Source organism: Dendropsophus ebraccatus, chromosome 15 (genome assembly GCF_027789765.1).
Source record: "Dendropsophus ebraccatus isolate aDenEbr1 chromosome 15, aDenEbr1.pat, whole genome shotgun sequence".
NCBI classification, from domain to species: Eukaryota; Metazoa; Chordata; class Amphibia; order Anura; family Hylidae; genus Dendropsophus; species Dendropsophus ebraccatus.
The window spans coordinates 4,182,745-4,208,539 of NC_091468.1; the positions used below are offsets into that span (position 1 = coordinate 4,182,745).

Below are 25,795 nucleotides of genomic sequence, written 5' to 3' on the forward strand. Positions count from 1 at the left end.
AGCGGCCATAATGTCACATGATTCATGGGAATATAACAACCTTTAGGATCCAGCTTGCACCACATGATAGAATAATATGCAAGTTTGGGTCTATTATGCAGAAAGAAACCAGACTCTTTCTAGAACGACATTGAAGGTTTATTAATGCAAATCTAATTCCTAGTTAAAAAAGAGGGACATGTAAGGGGCAAAGAGAGACAGAGGAACGTGGGTCAAAAAGAGGGACATGTAAGGGGCAAAGAGGGACAGAGGAACGTGGGTCAAAAAGAGGGACATGTAAGGGGCAAAGAGGGACAGAGGAACGTGGGTCAAAAAGAGGGACATGTAAGGGGCAAAGAGGGACAGAGGAACGTGGGTCAAAAAGAGGGACATGTAAGGGGCAAAGAGGGACAGAGGGACATGGGTCAAAAGTAAGGACTGTCCCTCCAAAAGAGGGACACTTGGGAGGTATGGGTATACAGGACACTACAGATATACAGGACCCCAAAACTATACACTACAGGTATACAGGACCCCAAAACTCTACAGGTACACAGCACCTCCCCAACTCTATACTACAGGTATACAGGACCCCAAAACTATACACTACAGGTGTACAGGACCCCCAAACTATACACTACAGGTATACAGGACCTCCACCAACTATATACTACAGGTATACAGGACCCCCAAACTATACAGTACAGATATACAGGACCCCCAAACTGTAAACTACAGGTAAACAGCACCTTCACCAACTATATACTAGAGGTATACAGGACCTCCACCAACTATACATTGCAGGTATACACTAATTCCACTGATTAATTGAGATGAAACAATACCTTTTAGACGATTGCAGTTTCCTGTTAAGCATCATTTGCAATGGCAATAAACAAGGCCCAAGGTATGTTGTATATAACCAGGCGGTATATAACACTGCCAATGTTGTATATAACCAGGCGGTATATAACACTGCCAATGTTGTATATAACACTGCCAATGTTGTATATAACCAGGCTCTGTATACAGTCTGATCACATGACATCTCAGTTTGGCTATTAGGTATTTAGGATGTTTAAAGTTTTTAGTTTATTTCTAATGAGCATGAGCTACAATTTACATAAACAGTGCAGTACTGTCAGGTATATAGGGGTATATAGGGCTCCTGGCGATTTCCCCTTAAACAAAAAAAAAAACCAAGGGCATAGATTGGCCCCCTGGGTGACCTTGGAACAAATCTAATTAACACCCTGACACTTTATACCCGGGCAGCACCGGGTACATTTTCTAGTATACAATATATACAACGTCCTCTGTGCATCAGTCCTGGACGACGGCCCCCAGCAGGCGGCAGGAAGCCATTGTTACCCCCCCTCATAGATGGTCCCATCAGTTCTCTTTGGGGTTTGGAGATATAACTGAAGAAAAATGAGATTCAGTATCATATGGAAGGATCCCGCTCACCGCGCCGGAAACAAAGCCCCAGAAATACATTGTGTTACTTACAGACTCAGCGACTCATTGTTCATATCCTGGAAGGCGTTTGCTGGGATCGCTGTTATATGTAGATTGTCGTAGATTTCCCTGGAGGAAGAGCAGAGACGTCAGCGACAATACGGACACGGTGACGTACAGGAGCCATGATGGAACAGTGTATGAGGTTACTGGATACGGGAGCCAAGGACGGCCGGCGGGGAGACATGCCGTACATATACCTGCTGCCTATTGTCTCCTGCACAATACACTTAATGCTCCCCCCCCCCTCCTCAACTGGTTGATATAGTATATCATAGTATAACATAGTTACTTTCTTCCAGAAACAGCGCCCCTCATCTCCTCAGGTTGTGTGTGGCATTGCATGCTCCAGTGTTTTTGCTTAGCAGAGATTAATTACTCCCCCTGGACAAAACGAGCCGCTACACAGCACACAGAATATACACTGACTTATGTTACTGTAGTAAAACTTGTTATAATTATACTGAGCCCCAGAGCAAAGATAAAGGGGGACTCTGGTGAAGCATTTTTTTTTTCAAATGAACTGGTTTTAGGAAGTTACACAGATTTGTAATTTTGTTTCTGTTTGTACATCTCCAGTCGTCCAGTACTTATCAGCTGCTGTATGCCCTGCAGGAAGTGGTGTATTCTCTCCAGTCTGACACACTGCTCTCTGCCGCCACCTCTGTCCATGTCAGGAACTGTCCAGAGCAGCAGAGGTTCTCTATGGGGATTTGCTGCTGCTCTGGACAGTTCCTGACATGGACAGAGAGGCAGCAGAGAGCACTGTGTCAGACTGGGGAGAATACACCACTCCCTGCAGGACTTACAGCAGCTGATAAGTACTGTAAGACTGGAGATTTTTAAATATAAGTAAATTTTAAATCTCTAACTTTCTGGAACCATGTTTTGTCAGAGTACCCCTCTACCATGTCATATTTTACTACATTCTCCAATTCCACTCCACAAATAACTTTTTCGCCTATGCAATACATAGATATAACATACGTGTAATACATTATATGGCGAGTAAAGAGGCCATAAAAAGTGGAACATACAGCAGCTTTAAAAAAAAAAAAAAAAAGTATTATAGATCTTAGAAGGCAAGAATTTTTTAAAAAGATTTTTGGAGGGGGGGGGGGGGGGGGGGGGGGCTAAACCTAAATCCTAATATACCCTGTTTCCCCAAAAATAAAACATTCTCCAAATATAAGGCATAGTGGAGGATTTACAGGATGGCCTCCCCCGAATCTAACCCCCCCGCCACCGCCACCAGGGATATGCTGGTTATGTTGGTTTGTGATGATGACAACTACTGTATAGTATATCATAAATATTCTTTTTTTTTTTTTTTTTGTTCAACAATATGTGTGAATTCTTCTTAATGGAAAAATAAGATGTTCCCTGAATTGGTGGATGGGTAAAAACAATTATATGCACTTACCTCCCTGGCTCCAGCGCTGCCGCCTGCGCTCCTCTGCTCCTGTACCATGGTGTGCGGCCGCTTCCTAGTCTTGAGATATGATGTCGCAGGCCCGATCAGCCATCCAGCGGCCGTAGCGGTGTCCCACCTCTATCAGCAAGTGGCTGAACTGGTCTGCGACATCTCAAGACCAGCAGGCGGCTTCACACCAGGGGACAGGAGCGCAGACGGCAGCGTTGGAGCCAGGGAGGTAAGTGCATATAATTGTTTTTACCCACCTCCTCCATTGGCCAAAAATACCCAGGCCAGAATATCCCTCTAAGGTGGCCATATACCTTCACTATCTCTCCCGTCCTCCTCCCATTCTCCCCATACACAGGAGTGTTCAGCATAGCCAAGTGTCCCGGTGTTCTTTATGGAGAGGTAAGGGTTAAGCCGCAACCAGACCGCTCTGATTGAAGCTTCTCTCTCCCAGAACAAAGGGGATCAGGCAGCGATTTTCCATCACATCTGACCCCTATTACCACCAACATTATTAGGTGGTTGACTGTCGGGAAAGCTCCATACATCTTATACCGACGGCCAAAGCCGTTACGAGTGTTAGGTAAGGCTGATAAAAGTACTAAGGACCTTTATACTTGAGTAAATTTTGTAAAAAACTTCGGTTGTAAAACCTGAATGGCTTCTTTTAATTAAAATGACAGCAATAACACCGACTGGTCATTATACTCACAAAATGAAGTTCAATTCTATCGAGAAGATTTTTGTGACATCTGGAAATTTCCGAATTCCCGTATTATAAATACTCCTACAAAATATAAAAAAAACCATCCGGTAATATAACCGCAATGCAAAGTGCCCAAAATAACGTCTAATCCATTATGCTAGTATGTTCTACAGCAACTGATAATCCGGTATAATCTGCAAATAGGTGACGGCGACTAGAGCGGCGGCCGGAGTGTTTCCACAAGTCGCTGTCTGTGAGCCATAAAGATGCAGCGCGAGCCGCCTGATCCTCTTATTAAGCGGAGTCTATAGATATAAGAAATAATTGGCTATTAATGCGGAGTAACATGAACTGGCGAGTGATGAGGACGGCCTTAAATCTGGTGGGACGTTCCATGGGAATCCGTGGCTCCTGCAATTTAGGTGATTAATTTACCGGCTGCTATTGACTTGTAGAATTCTCGCCCGGAGACGTCACGTAAAGAACACACTTCATGATTAAATGAACCGCCGGCCCAACAGGTCACCTCGCAATATGGAAGCGGCGCGGCAAACGCTGGAGTCAGGATCCTAATTAAATAAGATAAGGTCTGGAGGTTGAGCTTGGAGGCAATTTCTAGAAGTCTGAAGGGGGAACGTGCGCTGTTAATCACACGACGGAGGTCATCGCAGACACTCTACCTTATGATATTACCGCATTAATAATGAAACCGCTGACAAATTGACGGCTGCCTCATAATGTTGTCATCATTTCTTCTTTTTTTTTTGTAAGATTATTGTGCAGCGGCTGACCGCACAACTCTGCATCTCTAATAAGGATTACAGGAGAGACATCCGCATCCTGGTGGGAAAATTACAGACGGGCTCTGCAATCTGGGTTACTCTAATATTCACACTGAGATTTCTACTTATGTTTTTTTCATAGTTTCAAGAGTTTGTTTTAATTTACTTTAAGTTATTTCGTATATACACAGTTAAAAGGAAATGGAAGCGGTTGTCTCGGCTTAGATAAACATGGCCGTTTTTTTTAGAAGGAAGATATAATGAATAACAGCCTAGGCCAGAAGAAGTACAAGCCAGCGCGAAACAGCTGTTGCCTGTGAATCGCCCCTGCATCTGTTTGTCTGCCACAAATCTGTATCGGTGAATTGTTTGTTTATTACATGACCGTTTCTTGGAGTGGTGAGTGCCGCCTATTAATTATATCTACCTACTACATTGTTGGGCTATCTGTTGAGGCTGAGCATCATGGAGGTCATCTGATCTTGATCCCATTGAGCTAGCTGCACCCTGTGAGTATCTGTATGTGAATATGAACTCTATAGCTGTGCCAGGAATTACCTACTATTCTATTATAAACTTGGCCACTTTGTTTCATGTGTCATGTGTTGCCTTTCTGGCCACTTACATCTGCAGGTGCTTTCCCTCCTTTCTTTCCTTCGCTCTCTTCTCTGCACACACAGCCCACCAATCACAGCCAGGGTTAGATAGATCCCTGAGGTTAGGGCTTAGTTCCTAGTGGGAGGAGTTAGTTGGTCCAGCTAGGGAGTGGGAGGAGGACATGACCAGTCTAACAGGGTCGCAACTAGACAAGTTATTTCTGCTATGACCACTGGAACCGCTATGCAGTGCAAAGCTTTCTACAAGGGGAGAGAAGCCGCACAGGGATCACCTTGCCCACGCCGTGAACCTCTCTAAACCGTGCAGGGAAGTTACCTTCAGAAGTAATAGGAACTGACCCCAGTGGAACAAAGGTACTAGGAAAAGTCTACGTATTCGACTGCACAGCGCATGACAACTCGGAAGACTCTGGAGTCTGCTCAACCCAGATAACAAGGTCTGGGGCTTATATTACCCACCTAGTACGGGTAGCTAGCAGCTAGGGAGGATAAGGCGGCTAGACTAGAAGTCATCTGTGAGTACAAGTATTCTCTATTCTATTCTTCTACACACCTCTACTGTTCCGGCAGAGGACATTTCTACATTGGGCACAGCCCCTCTGACATCTCCTCTCCTCTGCTCTACCTCTACTGCAAAACACCTTCATACTACAAGCACCTGGTCTCTACCTCAACTACAAGCACCTGGTCTCTACCACAACTACAAGCACCTGGTCTCTACCACAAGTACAAGCACCTGGTCTCTACCACAACTACAAGCACCTGGTCTCTACCTCAACTAAAAGCACCTGGTCTCTACCTCAACTACAAGCACCTGGTCTCTACCTCAACTACAAGCACCTGGTCTCTACCTCAACTACAAGCACCTGGTCTCTACCTCAACTACAAGCACCTGGTCTCTACCTCAACTACAAGCACCTGGTCTCTACCTCAACTACAAGCACCTGGTCTCTATCACAACTACAAGCACCTGGTCTCTACCACAACTACAAGCACCTGGTCTCTACCTCAACTACAAGCACCTGGTCTCTACCTCAACTACAAGCACCTGGTCTCTACCACAACTACAAGCACCTGGTCTCTACCTCAACTACAAGCACCTAAGTTATTGCAAAACTGTACTTATTGTATTGGGTGGGTCCTATACCACTTCAGGCTACTATGACAAGTGCCCAAGTGACCCCCCCCCCATTACCTAAAATCCAATGCGGTATTTTCTATGTCAGGAAACCTCTGCAGATCCCATTTGGGTTGATGCCAGCTTGATTGCTCGGGGTTACTGGCTGTAGGTGGTGACTATATCCATTGATCTGGGCTCTCTGCATGTGCGGGGGTCTATCACACACCCTCTCCCTTTATATAACATTGCTGGCAGCCGGTCCTGACGTGGGGTACGTGCGCGGTTGGCAGTCACAGGTGTTCTTTCTCTGCTATTAGAATCTGTCGTCCCTGGTAACCCTTTGAAGCTTCGCACAGTCGTCACTTCGGCTTCTGTTCCATCCGTCATTAATGCAGAATGTTCAGCAACGACTAATCAGTAACCGAAAGGACCCGGGGGGGGGGGGGGGGGGGGGGCATTGTCATAATCACATAGAAACCCTCTAAACCAGAGAGCACACCGCTCCCCCCAACCAACAAAACCTCATTCATTCCTCCCAGTAATATAGACTGTAGGTGAGAAGCTTCTGTATCACAGGATTTATAGAGTGTTATAGGTTATTACTGTCACAGACTTTCTGCGCGTCATGATAGAACATATAGTATTATATAGTAACGTATTATACTGCCCATATAGTATTATATAGTATAGTATTATACTGCCTATATAGTATTATATAGTATAGTATTATACTGCCCATATAGTATTATATAGTAACGTATTGTACTGCCCATATAGTATTATATAGTATAGTATTATACTGCCCATATAGTATTATATAGTATAGTATTATCCTGCCCATATAGTATTATATAGTATAGTATTATACTGCCCATATAGTATTATATAGTATAGTATTATACTGCCCATATAGTATTATATAGTATAGTATTATACTGCCCATATAGTATTATATAGTATAGTATTATACTGCCCATATAGTATTATATAGTAACGTATTGTACTGCCCATATAGTATTATATAGTATAGTATTATACTGCCCATATAGTATTATATAGTATAGTATTATCCTGCCCATATAGTATTATATAGTATAGTATTATACTGCCCATATAGTATTATATAGTATAGTATTATACTGCCCATATAGTATTATATAGTAATGTATTATACTGCCCATATAGTATTAAATAGTATAGTATTATACTGCCCATACAGTATTATATAGTAACGTATTATACTGCCCATATAGTATTATACTGCCCATATAGTATTATATAGTATAATATTATACTGCCCATATAGTATTATATAGTAACGTATTATACTGCCCATATAGTATTATATAGTAACGTATTATACTGCCCATATAGTATTATATAGTATAATATTATACTGCCCATATAGTATTATATAGTAACGTATTATACTGCCCATATAGTATTATATAGTAACGTATTATACTGCCCATATAGTATTATATAGTATAGTATTATACTGCCCATATAGTATTATATAGTATAGTATTATCCTGCCCATATAGTATTATATAGTATAGTATTATACTGCCCATATAGTATTATATAGTAACGTATTATACTGCCCATATAGTATTATACTGCCCATATAGTATTATGTAGTATAATATTATACTGCCCATATAGTATTATATAGTAACGTATTATACTGCCCATATAGTATTATATAGTAACGAATTATGCTGCCCATATAGTATTATATAGTATAGTATTATACTGCCCATATAGTATTATATAGTATAGTATTATACTGCCCATATAGTATTATATAGTATAGTATTATACTGCTCACATAGAATTATATAGTAACGTATTATACTGCCCATATAGTATTATACTGCCCATATAGTATTATATAGTATAGTATTATACTGCCCATATAGTATTATATAGTATAGTATTATACTGCCCACATAGAATTATATAGTAACGTATTATACTGCCCATATAGTATTATATAGTATAGTATTATACTGCTCACATAGAATTATATAGTAACGTATTATACTGCCCATATAGTATTATACTGCCCATATAGTATTATATAGTATAGTATTATACTGCCCATATAGTATTAGGCTATGTTAACACTACGTATATGTCCGGCCGCGAAAATATATATTTTCGCGGCCGGACATATACGTGTTAAACTCTGGCCGGAAATTTACGCTACTTGCGGCCCGCTACGTACGGACCGCGAACTTACACCCGAAGTCTTCTTACGCTTCCCGAGCGCCCTACGTAGCGATCTGACAGCGGTCTTTTACTTGGATATCTTCGCCTAGCCCCGGACACCCCACAGAATTTTTTGGATTGTTCTAAAAAGCTGCAAAAATGAAGAAATCACCACTACGTACGTGACCCCATGTTACGCTACAGGCGTAAGTTATGGCATACGGCAATGGTCTGGTTCATTTTTTACGGCGCCGCGTACGATCTGGGCGTAAGTTCGTACGTAGTGTGAATGGTGCAGCCGTACATCGTATACTTTCCATTGTACGCAAACTACGTAAGTCTCCGGCCGCTTATTCACGGAACGCGCTACGGCCGGAAACTTACGTAGTGTGAACATAGCCTTATATAGTATAGTATTATACTGCCCCCTATGATCATACTGTCATTATGACATCATTAGTATTGAGCGAGCACTAAAATAGTCGAGTGCTCGTTACTCAGGTTGAGTATTTTTCAATATAGTAATGAATCCCATTAAAATCAATGGTAATAAAACGAGTGCTGGAAACACAAGACAAAAGGCGCTCCCTGGGTGAACCAGTTTCACAACAATTACAAAAGGACAGTGGTGAGGAGTGTGCTCACCTGGTCGGTTGTACTAAGAGCACAACACCTTTTTGCGCATGGAAATAAGGAGACCTCGGTGCTGCCGCTCCAATGCCCAGGACAGGATGCAGGAACTCGTGCAGAGGGATTAGTGTTACAAATGGAGGAGGAGGACCGGATCATGTGATTCCCCTTAGCCCGATAAACTGTATTTTCTCCATTCATAAAGTACCAATACCATTACACCTTTCCTGTAGGCTCAAGATCAAAGGTTTTTTAGAAGCTATTTATTGTTTATTCCATGTTTTTATGACACATGATTGACAGATAGCCCCGACCCCTAATTACAGGGTTGGCGCGATTTTTTTGTCTTTTAAATACCGCCATGTTGCTATTGTATCTATGCATATAATCTTGGCTTGAGAAAGAGGCTTTGTAGCCTAGAAACGCGTTGCCTTTATGCTGAAATAACTTTATTCTACAACTTGTCCTGAGAACCTCCGTGCGCCACGAAATCTCCTCCTTGGAAGTGTTCCTCCATTTGTAACACTAATCCCTCTGCACGAGTTCCTGCATTAAAATCAATGGGAGACTCCAGTATTTAAAGGGGAACTCTGGCGAAACATTTTTTTCTTTCAAATCAACTGGTGTCCGAAAGTTTTACAGATTTGTATAACTTCTAATTAAAAATCTCTAGTTTTCCAGTACTTATCAGCTGCTATATGTCCTGCAGGAAGTTGTGTATTCTCTCCAGTCTGTCACGGTGCTCTCTGCTGCCACCGCTGTCTATGTCAGGAACTGTCCAAAGCAGGAAAGATTTTCTATGGGGATTCGCTGCTTCTCTGGACAGTTCCTGACATGGACAGAGGTGGCAGCAGAGAGCACTGTGTTACACTGGAGAGAATACACCACTTCCTGCAGGGAATACAGCAGCTGATAAGTAATGGAAGACTGGGGATTTTTAAATAGAAATAAATTACAAATCTATATAACTTTCTGGCACCAGTTGATTTGAAAGAAAAAGATTTTTGCAGGCATGAATCTAGGGAGTGCTTTAAAAAAAAAAAAAATTCCGCCCAGGCAGGTGCTTAAAAAAAATCTGTACTTACCTACTTGATTCTTTGTTACCACTATTGTTATGGAGCCCCAGTCCTACCATGCAGCTCCTTTGGGTTTGAAGTCGGATGTCCTTACGTCCCATTGAAGCCACTGATTGGCTGATCGGACAATTCCAACTCCAAACTCATAGTGGGGCTCCATAAGTATGGTGGCTATGGGGGATGGCAAGGGTAAGTACAGATTATTTTAACTCAGAATGAATTGGGATGAACAGAATGAATTGGGATGAAATATAATAAGAAGCTGTGAGGGGGATGAGGACCGTCCCATCTCGGTGCAGGGCTCCTTTAGTATCAGTGGTAGACGATGCTGTAACACAATGTAACAAATCGTTCTCTTCTTTCTACTAAGGATCCACGTGTGTAACGTCCAGAAGTGATTACAGGAATCGGTGTAAAATTAAAGTGATGTTGTGTTCCGCAACGTGTGACCTTATACTGCTCCAGCCGCGAAGCTAACAGATAAGTGACCACACGGACTGACCGCAGGTTTCTGATTGGCCGCAATCTTATATTAACCCTTCATGTGAAATGCAATGTCAGCTGTGAGTGACTGTGAGCGGCCGTCTCTAATGTCTATAGTCAGCAAAGTCATTCCGAGAACGTCCCGATCGCTCATGGGAAAGGTCACCAGATTGATTCCAAACTCTTCTGTATATTCTGTAATTTCCCGGCAGCCTCCATTATAGCCAATGCAGAGTCTCCGCCTCCATTATAGCCAATGCAGAGTCTCCGCCTCCATTATAGCCAATACAGAGTCTCCGCCTCCATTATAGCCAATGCAGAGTCTCCGCCTCCATTATAGCCAATGCAGAGTCTCCGCCTCCATTATAGCCAATGCAGAGTCTCCGCCTCCATTATAGCCAATGCAGAGTCTCCGCCTCCATTATAGCCAATGCAGAGTCTCCGCCTCCTGGGAGCAAGGTTATTTATATGATTTTCTGATATTTTTAAACAATTACTGGAGACTGGAAAAGGTTAAAAAATATATAAAAAAAACCTTGCACTGTCCATGATCCAGGGTCCCCCCGATTGGTGCTGCACTAATGTTATGGACGTCGTTCACATGATGCTAAGCTGCGGCCTCAGTGGTCATATACCGTATATACACGTATAGACGGGTGATTGGGGGCACGTTGGCGCAGGACGGTGGTGACGCTGCAGGTCAGTGGGCGTGTACTGTATATATGTAGACGGGTGATTGGGGGCACGTTGGCGCAGGACGGTGCTGAAGCTGCAGCCACATTAAGTTTAGGTAAAGTTTTTTTTTTACCCTTTTTCAAGCGTCTAGTAAATCTTTCCTAAACCTCTCTAAATCGATAATCGTCCCGTGGAATAGAGTGCAACGATCAGCCGACATGGTTCATGTCGGCTGATCGTTGCAGTCGCTTGTTTTTCAACATGTTGAAATACAAGCGACTGATACAGCAGCGATCTGCTGCCGTCGCTCCGTTGAATAGGAGCGTCGGCAGCAGACGCTGCTATATCCTATGGGCTGCCCAGACGATCAGCGATCACCCGGGCAGCCCCCCCGCAGCTCCCCGCCGCCCCCTACCGCACTCACCCGCTCGCTGCAGCCGCGTTGAATAGCGGCGGCAGTGAGCGGGGAACGAGGAGCAAACGAGCGCTGAGAGCGCTTGTTTGCTCCTCTAAACGACCCGTGGAATAGGCCCTTAAGTTTTATGTCAGTATTCGTATTAGTGCATGAAGAAGCTATTTATTTTTTTCCTTTTGTCTGAGAGCTGGTTTGTTGCTGGACGAGCGGTAAGACTCCACCGAATAAATAACTGATTAATGAGAAACTGTCAGCTATAATAATACTAATAATATAATAATAATATAATAATAATAATAATAATAATAATATGGATTTGTATAGCGCCAACAGATTCTGCAGCACTTTACCTAGGAGGCTCATGGAAAATCACTGAGATGTTCTGACAAGCTGCTAATCCGTCACTGATTAGAGGTAACAGAGGCCGCCCAGACCTTTCTAGTGTTTGGGGTGTCAGGGTTAGTGCCCATATGGTACCGTGATGCCAGGGGAGGTAGTGCGCCCATGCCAAGCAGGATTGCAGACAACAGGAGACACCAAAGTTGCAGTAGATTTAGGCCGGCTTCCCGCTGCCTTAAAACGCTAATAAAAACACCAGCGGCCAGATGTTAGCTGGACGTTTTTTCTCCATTTTGTGAGAATTTATTTTGAATCCTGGAAATGTCAGCGCTTCATCACTGTTTCCTGTCCTGTATTCTGGATCCGTATTACATTGTATCTATAGTGGATCAGTATTACATTGTATCTATAGTGGATCAGTATTACATTGTATCTATAGTGGATCAGTATTACATTGTATCTATAGTGGATCAGTATTACATTGTATCTATAGTGGATCAGTATTACATTGTATCTATAGTGGATCAGTATATCATTGTATCTATAGTGGATCAGTATTACATTGTATCTATAGTGGATCCGTATTACATTGTATCTATAGTGGATCAGTATTACATTGTATCTATAGTGGATCAGTATTACATTGTATCTATAGTGGATCAGTATATCATTGTATCTATAGTGGATCAGTATATCATTCTATCTATAGTGGATCAGTATTACATTGTATCTATAGTGGATCAGTATATCATTCTATCTATAGTGGATCAGTATATCATTGTATCTATAGTGGATCAGTATTACATTGTATCTATAGTGGATCAGTATATCATTGTATCTATAGTGGATCAGTATTACATTGTATCTATAGTGGATCAGTATATCATTGTATCTATAGTGGATCAGTATATCATTCTATCTATAGTGGATCAGTATATCATTGTATCTATAGTGGATCAGTATTACATTGTATCTATAGTGGATCAGTATATCATTGTATCTATAGTGGATCAGTATTACATTGTATCTATAGTGGATCAGTATATCATTGTATCTATAGTGGATCAGTATTACATTGTATCTATAGTGGATCAGTATATCATTGTATCTATAGTGGATCAGTATTACATTGTATCTATAGTGGATCCGTATTACATTGTATCTATAGTGGATCAGTATTACATTGTATCTATAGTGGATCAGTATTACATTGTATCTATAGTGGATCAGTATATCATTCTATCTATAGTGGATCAGTATTACATTGTATCTATAGTGGATCCGTATTACGTTGTATCTATAGTGGATCAGTATTACATTGTATCCATAGTGGATCAGTATTACATTGTATCTATAGTGGATCAGTATTACTTTGTATCTATAGTGGATCAGTATTACATTGTATCTATAGTGGATCAGTATATCATTGTATCTATAGTGGATCAGTATTACATTGTATCTATAGTGGATCAGTATTACTTTGTATCTATAGTGGATCAGTATTACATTGTATCTATAGTGGATCCGTATTACATTGTATCTATAGTGGATCAGTATATCATTGTATCTATCTAGGTCACAGGTGCGGCCCTCCAGCTGTTACAAGAGGTAAGGTTTTTTTTTTCCAGGAAAGTCTTTAAAACCAGAATTTAAATCATAAATAACTTACAAATATTTTAATTTCGGCAGATGTGCGAAGGCTCCGCGTCCAATATAAAAGAGGTTTTTCGTATTCCTGATTGTTCTAGAAGGAGAAAAATAAATTGATATTACATTTCAGGTCGGAGCTTGAATGGAAAGGATTAGATCTAGAATGATTGGTCCCAGGATCAGGTAATATTTTCCCCCTGGGCCATAAAAGCCAATAATTCTAGAAATAACATTTGCTGATCGGTTGTTATGAGTAATTCTTCCGTCGTCGTATCTGAGCTCCACATGACTGGCTCCATACACCAAGTGATAGCAGCTCTAACATTGTAGGAATACAGCAGCTCTAACTTTATTGGAATACAACAGGGTTAAAGGTCACATGACGAGGGATCGTTGAGAGGTACGGGCAGCGCCATGACTGCACTGGGTACTTCTTATACATAAGTTATACTTCCTCCTCATTATCCTTTATAGGGAACCTGTCAGCATGGAAAAACTATTAGTATCTGATCTACCAGCGGCACATTACAGAGCCGGAAGAGCCAATCACATTTGTGTCATTATTGTGTTGAAAGATTCAGTATAATGTGCTTATTGACGTCCCTGTTCTTTTAAAGCTGAGGAGTCCAGTGGGTGGAGCCTCTCAATGAGCGTCAGCCTTGGCTGTATGAGCATGAACACAGACTTGTCTGCAAATCACTGATTAGGACCGCCCACAGGACTCCTAACCACAGAAGAGGCAGGACCTTTGGTTACACTGTATCTTTTACAGATTCCTCAGCTCCTCCTGCTTTATACTGTTTGGCTGGCTGAGCTAACTGCGTGTTTAATGGGTCAGGTTCGCTTTAAGACTGAAGCATAGTAACCACAATAAATGTAGGGAGGGTGTATATATATATATATATATATATATATATATATATATATATATATACAATTATAACAATGATAACGGCCGAAAGCAAGGGAAATGAGAAGCGATCACTACTTACAATTCTGTCAGGTTTAGAAGTTTGGCGAATGCGCGATTAGAAATCGTTTCTAGTGAATCACTTTGGGATATTGCTCTGTAATAAAATATATATATGAAACAGTGAAAAAGTTACATGTGAAATATAACCATGTTCTCTCAACACAGGAGACGGCGATGTGATGGATACATGATCCTGGTTACAGCTGGGATGTAGTTACTACATATACTGGATATATACTACACATACTGGATATATACTACATATACTGGATGTATACTACATATACTGGATATACTACATATACTGGATATATACTACACATACTGGATATATACTACACATACTGGATATATACTACATATACTGGATATACTACATATACTGGATATATACTACATATACTGGATATATACTACATATACTGGATACATACTACATATACTAGACATATACTACACATACTGGATATATACTACATATACTGGATATATACTACATATACTGGACACATACTACATATACTGGATATATACTACACATACTGCATATATACTACATATACTGGATGTATACTACATATACTGGTTATATACTACACATACTAGATATACTACATATACTAGATATATACTACACATACTGGATATATACTACACATATTGGATATATACTACACATACTGGATGCATACTACGTATACTGTATATACTACATATACTGGATATATACTACATATACTAGATATATACTACACATACTGGATATATACTACACATACTGGATATATACTACACATACTGGACACATACTACACATACTGGATATATACTACATATACTGGATGCATACTACATATACTGTATATACTACACATACTGGATATATACTACACATACTGGATATATACTACATATACTGGATATATACTACATATACTGGATATACTACATATACTGGATATATACTACATATACTGGATATATACTACATATACTGGATATACTACACATACTGGATAAATACTACATATACTAGATATATACTACATATACTGGATATACTACACATACTGGATATATACTACACATACTGGACACATACTACACATACTGGATATATACTACATATACTGGATGCATACTACACATACTGGATATATACTACACATACTGGATGTATACTACATATATTGGATATATACTACATATACTGGATATACTACACATACTGGATATATACTACACATACTGGATATATACTACATATACTGGACATATACTACATATACTGGATATATACTACATATACTGGATATATACTACACATACTGGATATATACTACATATACTGGATATATACTACACATACTGGATATATACTACACATACTGGATATATACTACACATACTGGATATATACTACATATACTGGATATATACTACATATACTAGATATATACTACACATACTGGATATATACTACATATACTGGATATATACTACACATACTGGATATATACTACACATACTGGACACATACTACATATACTGGATATATACTACACATACTGGATATATACTACACATACTGGACACATACTACATATACTGGATATATACTACATATACTGGATATATACTACATATACTAGATATATACTACACATACTGGATATATACTACATATACTGGATATATACTACACATACTGGATATATACTACACATACTGGACACATACTACACATACTGGATGTATACTACACATACTGGATATATACTACACATACTGGATATATACTACACATACTGGATACATACTACATATACTGGATATATACTACATATACTGGATATATACTACATATACTAGATATATACTACACATACTGGATATATACTACATATACTAGATATATACTGCATATACACTCACCATCAGTAGGGGATTATAATAGGTCTGTTTCGGGTGGTAGCCCGGGGCCTTTAGCTCCTGGGGGCCCATGGCCACCCAAAAGGACTTATACTTTCAGTGGTTTATTGTCTCCTGGCTACAGTTCTGCTGTGATTTGCAAATGTTGCTGCTTTTTTACCACAATTTTGCACAAATCCGGGCATCATGACATTATCTATCCTGTACTATGGACACTATGCTAGTGCTGTCATTGTTACAGTGGGGTGGGGGGGTCAAGGCTTGGTGAACAGCCCGGGGCTTGACTTCCCCAGTGTTTACCCTGTGTTCTTCTATCCTATGTACCTGACCTCTGCTGATTCCGGCTCTGATTAGTGGCTCATATGTGACTGCGGACTATTCTCACCACCCCCGACGGCCTCAGCCCTTAGCAGTGTAGGGACTGCTGCCCAGTTGTTGCTTGCGGCAGGTAAGCAGGGACAGGGGCTGGGGGTAAGCGCTCACTGCTTCCCCTGATGTGACCGTGTACAGAGCAGAGAGAGACAGAGAAACAGCCCTCCGCCAGGTGCTCCTCCCCCGCTTCTTTCAACAATTGATGGGGGGGCAGTATCTAAACACCCAAACACCGAACAGTCAAAACTTTTGATGTGTCCATAGGATCATTCTAAAAAGTTTTTATATGACAGGAACAAGCAGTGTAAGTAACTTGTAGGACATGGTATCTGGAAATGGTGTCTGGCCCAACAATGAGAGAGCGGGCATGGTGCTTGAGAAAGGCCGGTTCTCTCATTGTTGCGCTGAAACGCGTTGCATTTAATAAATCACCGTATGGTCAAGTAGTGCATTTATGTGTTACTCCAATCAGTACACTTACACACTAACAATCTGGTTTACCTGAGCACCAGTGCCGGTTACAAAGGAGATCTTCCCGGTGCTATGGTCCCATCTGGATCACCACCTTCCTCATTCTATTGTGAAATATTCCCCACATTTCTAGTCATCTACTGGTCTGAGCTCTTGGATAAAGGGGTTGTCTGGTTATCTGGTACATCGGTATACTACAAGGGGGACCTATTGATTCCACTGGGCGCAATGTAAAATGCCTCATTTCTCCACAGGTGGCGCTGCAATGGAAGGAAATATACTTCCCTACAGAATACATGCGGTCAGCAGTGGGAAACCCCAAGATAAATTTCAGGTTGACAAAACCAGCCAGACAACCATCTAACGTCCGTATGTGCTGTATCTATTGCTGTGTTCGGTAGGAGGTCACTGAATGCGTCCGTGCGTCTATATACAACACATTAGCTATTACATTTAAGACATAAAAAGACAAACGTCAGAGCCAAGGTGAAAATATATAAAAGCAACAAGAAACAGTATATCCGTGTACGCTCAGTCAATCATTTGCGGTATGAGAGCAACGTCCGCTCCCCGGGACCCTCCGGCAGAGCTCCAGTATCTGCTAAGTGCTCCGGTGTCTCTCGATGGCGTCCGCACACAGAAACAGCAGCGAGATATTCACAGTACAAAATAAAATCTATGAGATGCTTTGATATTCACAATCCTGACCTCACTGAAAAATGAAATGGACCGGCCAGGGAACACAATGTTCTTCGTAAATGTCTGATAAAAACATTGCTCCAATCTCTTATAGCGTATAGGGCAGAAAGGAACGTCTCCGCTCAGGAGAATGTACAGATAGACTTTTTATTCTAAAATAATCTGTAAATTGCTTTCGAGAAGAAGAAATGTTTCCTAAGTTATCTCGATAAACCATGTACTTGTTCTGTCTTATCGAAAAGCTTGATGCTCGGGATACAGAGTCGGGAACAACCATGGTCTCCAATAATTCATGTCAAAATGTTTATGTTACGTTATATTTCATGGCCATTTGGGTCCTCCAGACCGAGAGACATTCTTACACGCTAATTCTCTCATCTGGCAGCTAGAGGAGGCTCCCAAGCAGATGTCAGACCTCTATACTGGTTATATGCCCTGATAAGAGATGAGCAAACTGAGCCACCCAAACCAAGATTTGTTCCAAACTTTGCAAAACGTTAAATTAGCTACCAAACCAAACACTTTCTGCAAAGTTCGGAGGGGTTTGGGAAGATGGCGCTGCTCTTGTAAATAAATAAATAAACATATTCTCATCTGTCTGCGGTCCCCAGGTGTCTCCTGGTGGCTCTCTGGTCCCGTCCCGGTGTCTTCTGTGGTGATTAGGACAGACTGCACCGCTGCCTGTGATTGGCTGAGTGGGCTGTCACTCTTGTCTCTAGAGTGACAGCCTGCTCAGCCAATCACAGGCCTTGGTGCTGTCTAATCCTAATCAGCCAGTGATTGGCCCGAGTGGGGCTTCACCATAGAAGACACCGGGACGGGACCGGAGAAGAAGGACCCTGAGGGAGCATGGACATGTAAAGTATAAGGAGCAGCCTTTAGAAACTGCATTAAAACGGTTAGAAACCTGCAGGCTGTTAATGCGGTCTGTTAAAGTTTGGTTCGGCATGAAATATGCAAAACAAGAGTCCGTGGAGTCTCGGTTACGAGTCTCAAAACACGGGATAGCCAGATATCTCTAGCCTGTTGCCACGGGGGGCCTCCATGATGGGGAGAGCACCACACCACCCTGATAAATAGCCCCTTAAGTCCCACTCAGCTGGGAGTATTGGAACATAAATAGGGAAATACCAGGGTGGCCCCTTTTTTTGGTCGGCATGAACCTGAACTATACATTAAACCTGCTGAATTGAACTTTTGAAAGGTTCGCTCATCTCTAGACCTGATTTTGCTTCTGCGCAGGTGTCGACTTTTTTGACAAAGTAGCCGAGGGGCAGACAAGAGGATAGAAAAGACATCAGCAGCTGGGGGAGCACAAAACATCTGTGAAAGGTCAAGATCCTGGAAGCCACGAGGACCCCTGAAGACCAAGGGGCCTATTCCACGGAGCAATAATCGGCCGAATTGATTATTGCTCCGTGGAATAGAGACCACGATCAGCCGATGATCGCGTCATCAGCTGATCATTTATTTAGGTGCAAACCTAAAACCATTGGGCACCGACCGTGCATCGCTACGTGGAATAGCGGTGCACAGTGGGCTACCAAGGATTCTACAAACAGCATACTCTACCTAACCATGCTGCAGGGCTTCTCCTGCGCTCCTTCTCCCGGTCCTGCACGCAGCAACAGCTTTGGAGCGGCCTGTCTGAGCTGACAGACCTCTCAGCCAATCATTGGCCGGGATCCCCGAGGCCAGTGATTGGCTGAGCGGTCTGTCAGCTCAGACAGGCTGCTCTGAAGCTGCTGCTGTGCGCGGGACCGGGAGAAGGAGCGCAGCAGAAGCCCTGCAGCATGGTTAGGTAAAGGATGTTTAAACAAGGGCTGCAAGGACATCGGTAACAATGTCCCTGCAGCCCTCGTTAAACGATTATCGGGCCGTGGAATAGGCCCAGTAAACGAGCGCCGATCTAGTAGATCGGCGCTCGTTTACACTATTGATCAGGACCCCATCGGCCCGTGGAATAGGACTCTAAGGGCTCTACAAAATGACTGGTTATAACTGGTTATACTCTGCGAAAAAAACAAACAAGCCGTTCATCAGCACGTACCTGGCTCCTGCAGCAGCAACGTCGCAGTGTGGCTGAGTTATTGCCCAGTGTCCCGCCCCAGTCCCTGATTGTCTAATCAGGCAATCACTCAGTCAGGGTCATGATGTTGTAGCTAGCACAGCTGCAGGACCCCGGCTGTTGTGAACGAGACCCGGGAGCGGTGCTACAGAGGCACAAGAATGGGTGAGTTCACTTATTTTTTATTTTCTCACCCACCCCCGTCTGCCTACCGTTTTTACCGTTCATGGGACTTCTCCTTTAAGGACCTGGACTATGGGAGCATTCTGACCATCGTGTACCTTTTAGGAAATTGTTTCATCATATCACTCGAAACTAGTGTTGCCTGAGTGCTTGTTACTCGAGTATTGAACCCCATTGAAATGAATAGGAGACTTCAGTATTTAACCAGGTGCCCCCTGCCCCAGGTGGGGCTTTATTTAAGACTGGTGTTCAAGTACAAGTATGCCAGTCTTAATTAGAGATGATCGAACCTCAGGATTTTACAGGTTCGATCAAACTCGAACATTCTCGAACCTGCAGCATTTGATTCCCGATGCCTTCCTGTTCCGAGGGGAAGGAGGAGACACAGCCTGGGTACTGCCTGGAATTCCGGGATACAGCCTATTACCTAGGCTGTATCCCCGAATTCCAGACGGTTCAAGTTCAAGTTCAATGGAACCTGCAAAATCCTGAGGTTCGGCCATCTCTAGTCTTAATAAATCCTTAGTCCCACCGATTCCAGGAGATGAGCTCCATTATAAGCCTACAGAGCCCTTGTCCTGCAATCAGACTGACTGACCACCAAGCCGGAGAAGGAAGCTCACTGCTGTAAGCTTTTCTACCATTTCTAGAAATCAGTGGCGGGCTCTCTCAGATCCTAACAATTTAAAACTTTTGAGATGTCTATGTGACGTGTCAAAAGGTTTTAGAAATTACATTAACACCTTTAGGTGGCCATAAAAAAAAAAAAATATTGGTCAAGTTCCACCTGATTGTCCAATGATTCAAATGTGATTGGTTAGTAATTTTAAACTGAAATTTAATGCTTGAAGTAAGAAAGATTGAGCATTTTGGATTTCAGGATGTCCATTCCTGTTTTATCTGCAGCCATTGACCTTGGGGTCCTGGATAAGCCCTTGGAGCTCCCAAGGTTTACCAAAGCAAATGGTTTCTCAAGACCACGACTATTGAAAACTCAACACTTTTTATGGCATTGTACATGGATATACGCTCTGCAGAGAGGACCGCGAGACATGCACTCACTTAGCTACTAGACCTTGACCCCAAACAATGGTTTTCTTCTACATTATTGTAATGCAAAAAGTTTCCTAATTGCTGTTTTTTCCACGGACCATCATTTCCATAGATTGAAATCCCCGGTGCTGATCATCTCATGGTTATGTAAAGGATGGAGTTGTATGTGTTTCATTGTTGAGCTAAAACAATAGATGCTTCCAACTGAATGTGTTTTGTTCTTTTAACCTTTTTAGATATTCTTACCTCATGTTCTCGCAGTGTAGCCTTAATATTACATAATAAGTACAAGCTGTGTTGCTCATTCAGCCTTCGCCTGTGAGGAGGCTTTTACTCCACGGTAAGTGGAATGTGTCATTGAACGCGCTGAACAACGAGCTTGACCTTTGTAATTCTGTGTCCAAACACAACCTGGCTGCGTTCTTACTTATCACACCCGACGTCACTTATGTTATTATTTGCTTTATTCAATGCACGGAGAAAATCATAGAGGAATGGATTCAGATCCGTGCACCAAAGACATGTCCCGGTGAGTTGGTCCTTCTTTCATGAAAACAGGTGCGAGTAGGTGTAGCAGTCAGTGCACGGGTGCTCCCTTCAGAAAAGACAGCGTCGTCCACCAATACAATCCAAAATAAGAAAAAACTAGAGCACTCACAGTTTGGTGTGACTTTTTCATGGAAACCTAAATCCAGACAGGCGTGCTAAATCAGGCGGGGATGCCAAACACTTCACAACTTACTGTTTGCGTTCTCGCGGTTTGCGCTGAAGTAAAAGAAGTCACCTGAAATGGAAGCCGCATGAAATGGTGAGTGCCCTAGTTTTTTCTTATTTTGGAAAACTCTTTAAAGGTACTTGTACCCATCATTTCATCAGTGCCGACTCGCTCTGAGCTCTTTAAAAGGAAACTAACAGCCAGTTAGAGGATACTAATGTGCTGTTGTGTTACCGTTGGGTAATTTTCTTCTTACTGATCCCTCTTTAAAGAAGTGCAGGAATTAAGAAACCAGGAACTATGCTCTACGAGTCTAAATGGAGGGAACGTGGTTAACATTCAATGGAAATAATAAATGAGGCCATAACAAATGTGTTCATTGTATTTACACGGAAGTCACAAATGTTTTTGGGTCATGCACTACTGGCTACAAATATCTAGCAGAGAATCTAACAGATCAGCGCTCGCCTACACCAAGTCACTGGCCCGTATAATATGGCGCTAATTCTCCTTAGGGAGCGCCACAAACGTGTATGGCTGGTTACCAAAGGGTTAATTACAAACTCCTATGTACACAGCGTCGGGGTAGTTGAGTGAGACGTCACCCGTCATGTAACCTCCCTCAAAGACATTTCAGTTTGTGACTATATATGTGTCACATGGACTCTCTGCTAAAACGCGTCACCTCCAATACCTCAGCCTGTATGTGGAATCAACTATTAACTATTGTATAAATAAGAAGAAACTTCATTGTGCTGGACATTCAGACTGTTTGTACGAGTGTTTGCAGCTGGAGCTGTAGAGCGGTCCGAGCACTACAAGAGTCCACGTGGCTATGGTGAGCTGGCGTTGTCTATCTGAAAGGATCCCAGCTGTTTATTAAGAGCTGGACACTGACAGTAGTGGGAGTGACAGCTCCTGGACAGCCACCATTGCTTCTGAACCCCCCCATTTAGAAAGATAGATAATAAACAGGTAAAAGGGATACCATGAAAACATCGAGAATAAAGCACCTCATCCCGGAGCAGCGCCTTGTGAACGAGGACTTAAGGCTCATTACGAAAAGCGGCTGAGAAGCCAAGTAACCTTGACTTGTTTATTCTATAGACTGGTGGAAGCGTAAATATTTCTGTCTGAGAAAAAACTCCACCGATCTCTGACATCACTGGTGCTGGCTCCGCGCTCGGAGGAATGTGGTGGAAATGAGCAGAGGACAATAATAACGTGATAAATAGCGGATTGATTAAACCTACAGACTGCAGCCACGTCCAGCCGAAACTGAAGAGTAACAGTCTCCGTAAGGTTCAGAGGATTGCCGCAACAAATATTCATAACTTGTGAATGTCTCTCCTGGTGAGTCGGCTCTGCTACACCGTAATGCAGGATCGGTGGACATAGGTTTGACACCCAGAGGTCACGGGGACAACACCTTTGTAAATGGTTACAACAAGAAGTGACTTATTTTCTAAATACGGAATACATAATGTAAAGGAGAAGACTTGTCATTTTTAGGTACAATAACATCATCGTATTGTTCTTTGTCCCAAATGATCTGATCACTTCCTGGTTTATTCTCTGATCTCTTCTTGGTCTCTGATCATTTCCTTCCTTCCTCTGTGATCACTTCCTGGTTTCCTCTCTGATCACTTTCTGATTTCTTCTCTAATCACTTCTTGGTTTCTTCTCTCTTCCCTGTTTTCTTTCTGATCACTTCCAGGCTTCTTCTCAGAACATTTCATGGTTTCTTCTCTAAACATTTCTTGTTTTCTTCTCTGATCACTTCCTGGTTTCTTCTCTGATGACTTCCTGTTTTCTTTCTGATCACTTCCTGGCTTCTTCTCAGAACATTTCCTGGTTTCTTCTCTAAACATTTCTTGTTTTCTTCTCTGATCACTTCCTGGTTTCCTCTGCAATCACATATTGATTTCTTTCCTGATCACTTTTTTGGTTTCTTCTCTGATCACACTTTCTGATTTCTTCCTTGATCACTTCCTGGCTTCTTCACATAACCTTTCCTGGTTTCTTCTCTGATCACTTTCTGGTCTCTGATCATTTCCTTGTTTCCTCTCTGATCACTTCCTGGTTTACTCTCTGATCACTTCCTGGTTTACTCTCTGATCACTTCCTGTTTTTTTTTTCTGATCACTTCCTGGTTTCTTCTCTGATCACTTTTTTGGTTTCTTCTCTGATTGCTTTCTGGCTTCTTCACATAACATTTCCTGGTTTATTCTCTGATCACTTCCTTGTCACTGATCACTTTTTTGGTTTCTTCTCTGATCACTTCCTGGTTTCATCATTGATCACTTCCTGGTTTCTTCACATAACATTTCCTGGTTTATTCTTTGATCATTTCCTGGGTTCTAATCATTTCCTGGTTTCTTCTCTGATCATTTCCTGATCTCTGATCACTTTCTTGTTTCCTCTCTGATCACTTCCTGATTTATTCTCTGATCACTTCCTGGTTTATTCTCTGATCACTTCCTGGTTTATTCTCTGATCACTTCCTGGTTTATTCTCTGATCACGTCCTGGTTTCTACTTTGAACTGTTATTGGGTGTGCATTGCATATGCGTTCCCACAATCCCTATGGCTAGGGGTCATGTTTTAGGAGGCCCAGACTCCTCCTTCCTCATTATATATTGGATACAGTTGTTATAGCTGGACTGGGTGGACTCTGGTAGTGTGGAGGTGTCTTACAGCTAATCTAGTGCAGACTTTGCATTGGTTTGATCAGGAGGAGACTGCTGGAAAGTGCAGTACAGTATTACAGCGTCAGGTGACACCAGTAGACAGAGACAACGATAGATGAAATTCATAACTGAGCCTCACCCTCACTGATGGACTGACCTTTGCAAAGGCCACAGAGCATACCCAGACATCTTTCCCATTTATGTTAATGGGACAGCTACTGTCTATGTCTGTGAGGCTTGCTGTAAAGCATATATGTCTAAATGCTGTTAACCCTTAGACGACCCAGGGCGTATAGTTACGCCATGGAAGTTTGTCCCCAGACGACCTAGGGCATAACTGTACGCCCTGGGTGTTTCTCCGGCTATGAAGCGCCCTCCGGAGCGGAGCGCGCTTCATAGCAGGTGGGGGCCGGCTGCAATCAGCAGCTGTGACCTCACTGGTAATGACACGCTGCAGCGATCGCGCTGCCGCGTGTCACCAGCTCCTTAAACGCCGCGACCGTGGCGTTTAAGTGTAAGTGACAGGGAGAGTCCCCTGTCACTTACCGATCGGGACCCCCGCAGTGTGACTGCGGGTTTCCCGATCAGTAAAACGGACTGCCGGAGGTCTCTCACCTGCCTCCGTGCGGTCCGATCGGCGATCTGCTGCACTGAGCCTGCACAGGCAGGCTCAATGAGCAGATCGCCGATAACACTGATCAATGCTATGCCTATGGCATAGCAATCATCAGTGTAGAAATCAAAGTACTGTATGTAAAAGTCCCCCAAAGGGACTTCAAAAGTGTAAAAAAAAAAAGTTAAAAACGCTAACACACTACCCCAAAACCCCTCCCCCAATAAAAGTTGAAATCACCCCCCCTTCCCATTATATAAATAAAACATATAAAAATAAATAAACAAATAAACATATAATATACCGTAGCGTGCGTAATTGTCCGATCTATTAAAATATAACAAGCGTCATTGCGAACGGTAAACGGCGTACACGAAAAGAGGGGAAAAATGTGCGCGG

The 25,795-nt window shown here is 42.2% G+C and overlaps 1 protein-coding gene across 3 annotated transcripts in view; it reads right to left on the reverse strand.

Annotated features, from left to right (window-relative positions):
* The window catches only part of LHCGR (luteinizing hormone/choriogonadotropin receptor), an 86,108-nt gene that overhangs the window by 28,254 nt on the left and 32,059 nt on the right, over nt 1–25,795 (reverse strand). For all 3 annotated transcript variants that reach the window (XM_069954354.1, XM_069954355.1, XM_069954353.1), the window contains exons 3-6: nt 14,620–14,694; nt 13,647–13,721; nt 3,633–3,707; nt 1,489–1,566 (exon numbers count right to left, since the gene is read on the reverse strand). In XM_069954354.1, coding sequence (XP_069810455.1) covers nt 1,489–1,566; nt 3,633–3,707; nt 13,647–13,721; nt 14,620–14,694 — 303 coding nt within the window. The remainder of the gene's footprint in view (nt 1–1,488; nt 1,567–3,632; nt 3,708–13,646; nt 13,722–14,619; nt 14,695–25,795) is intronic.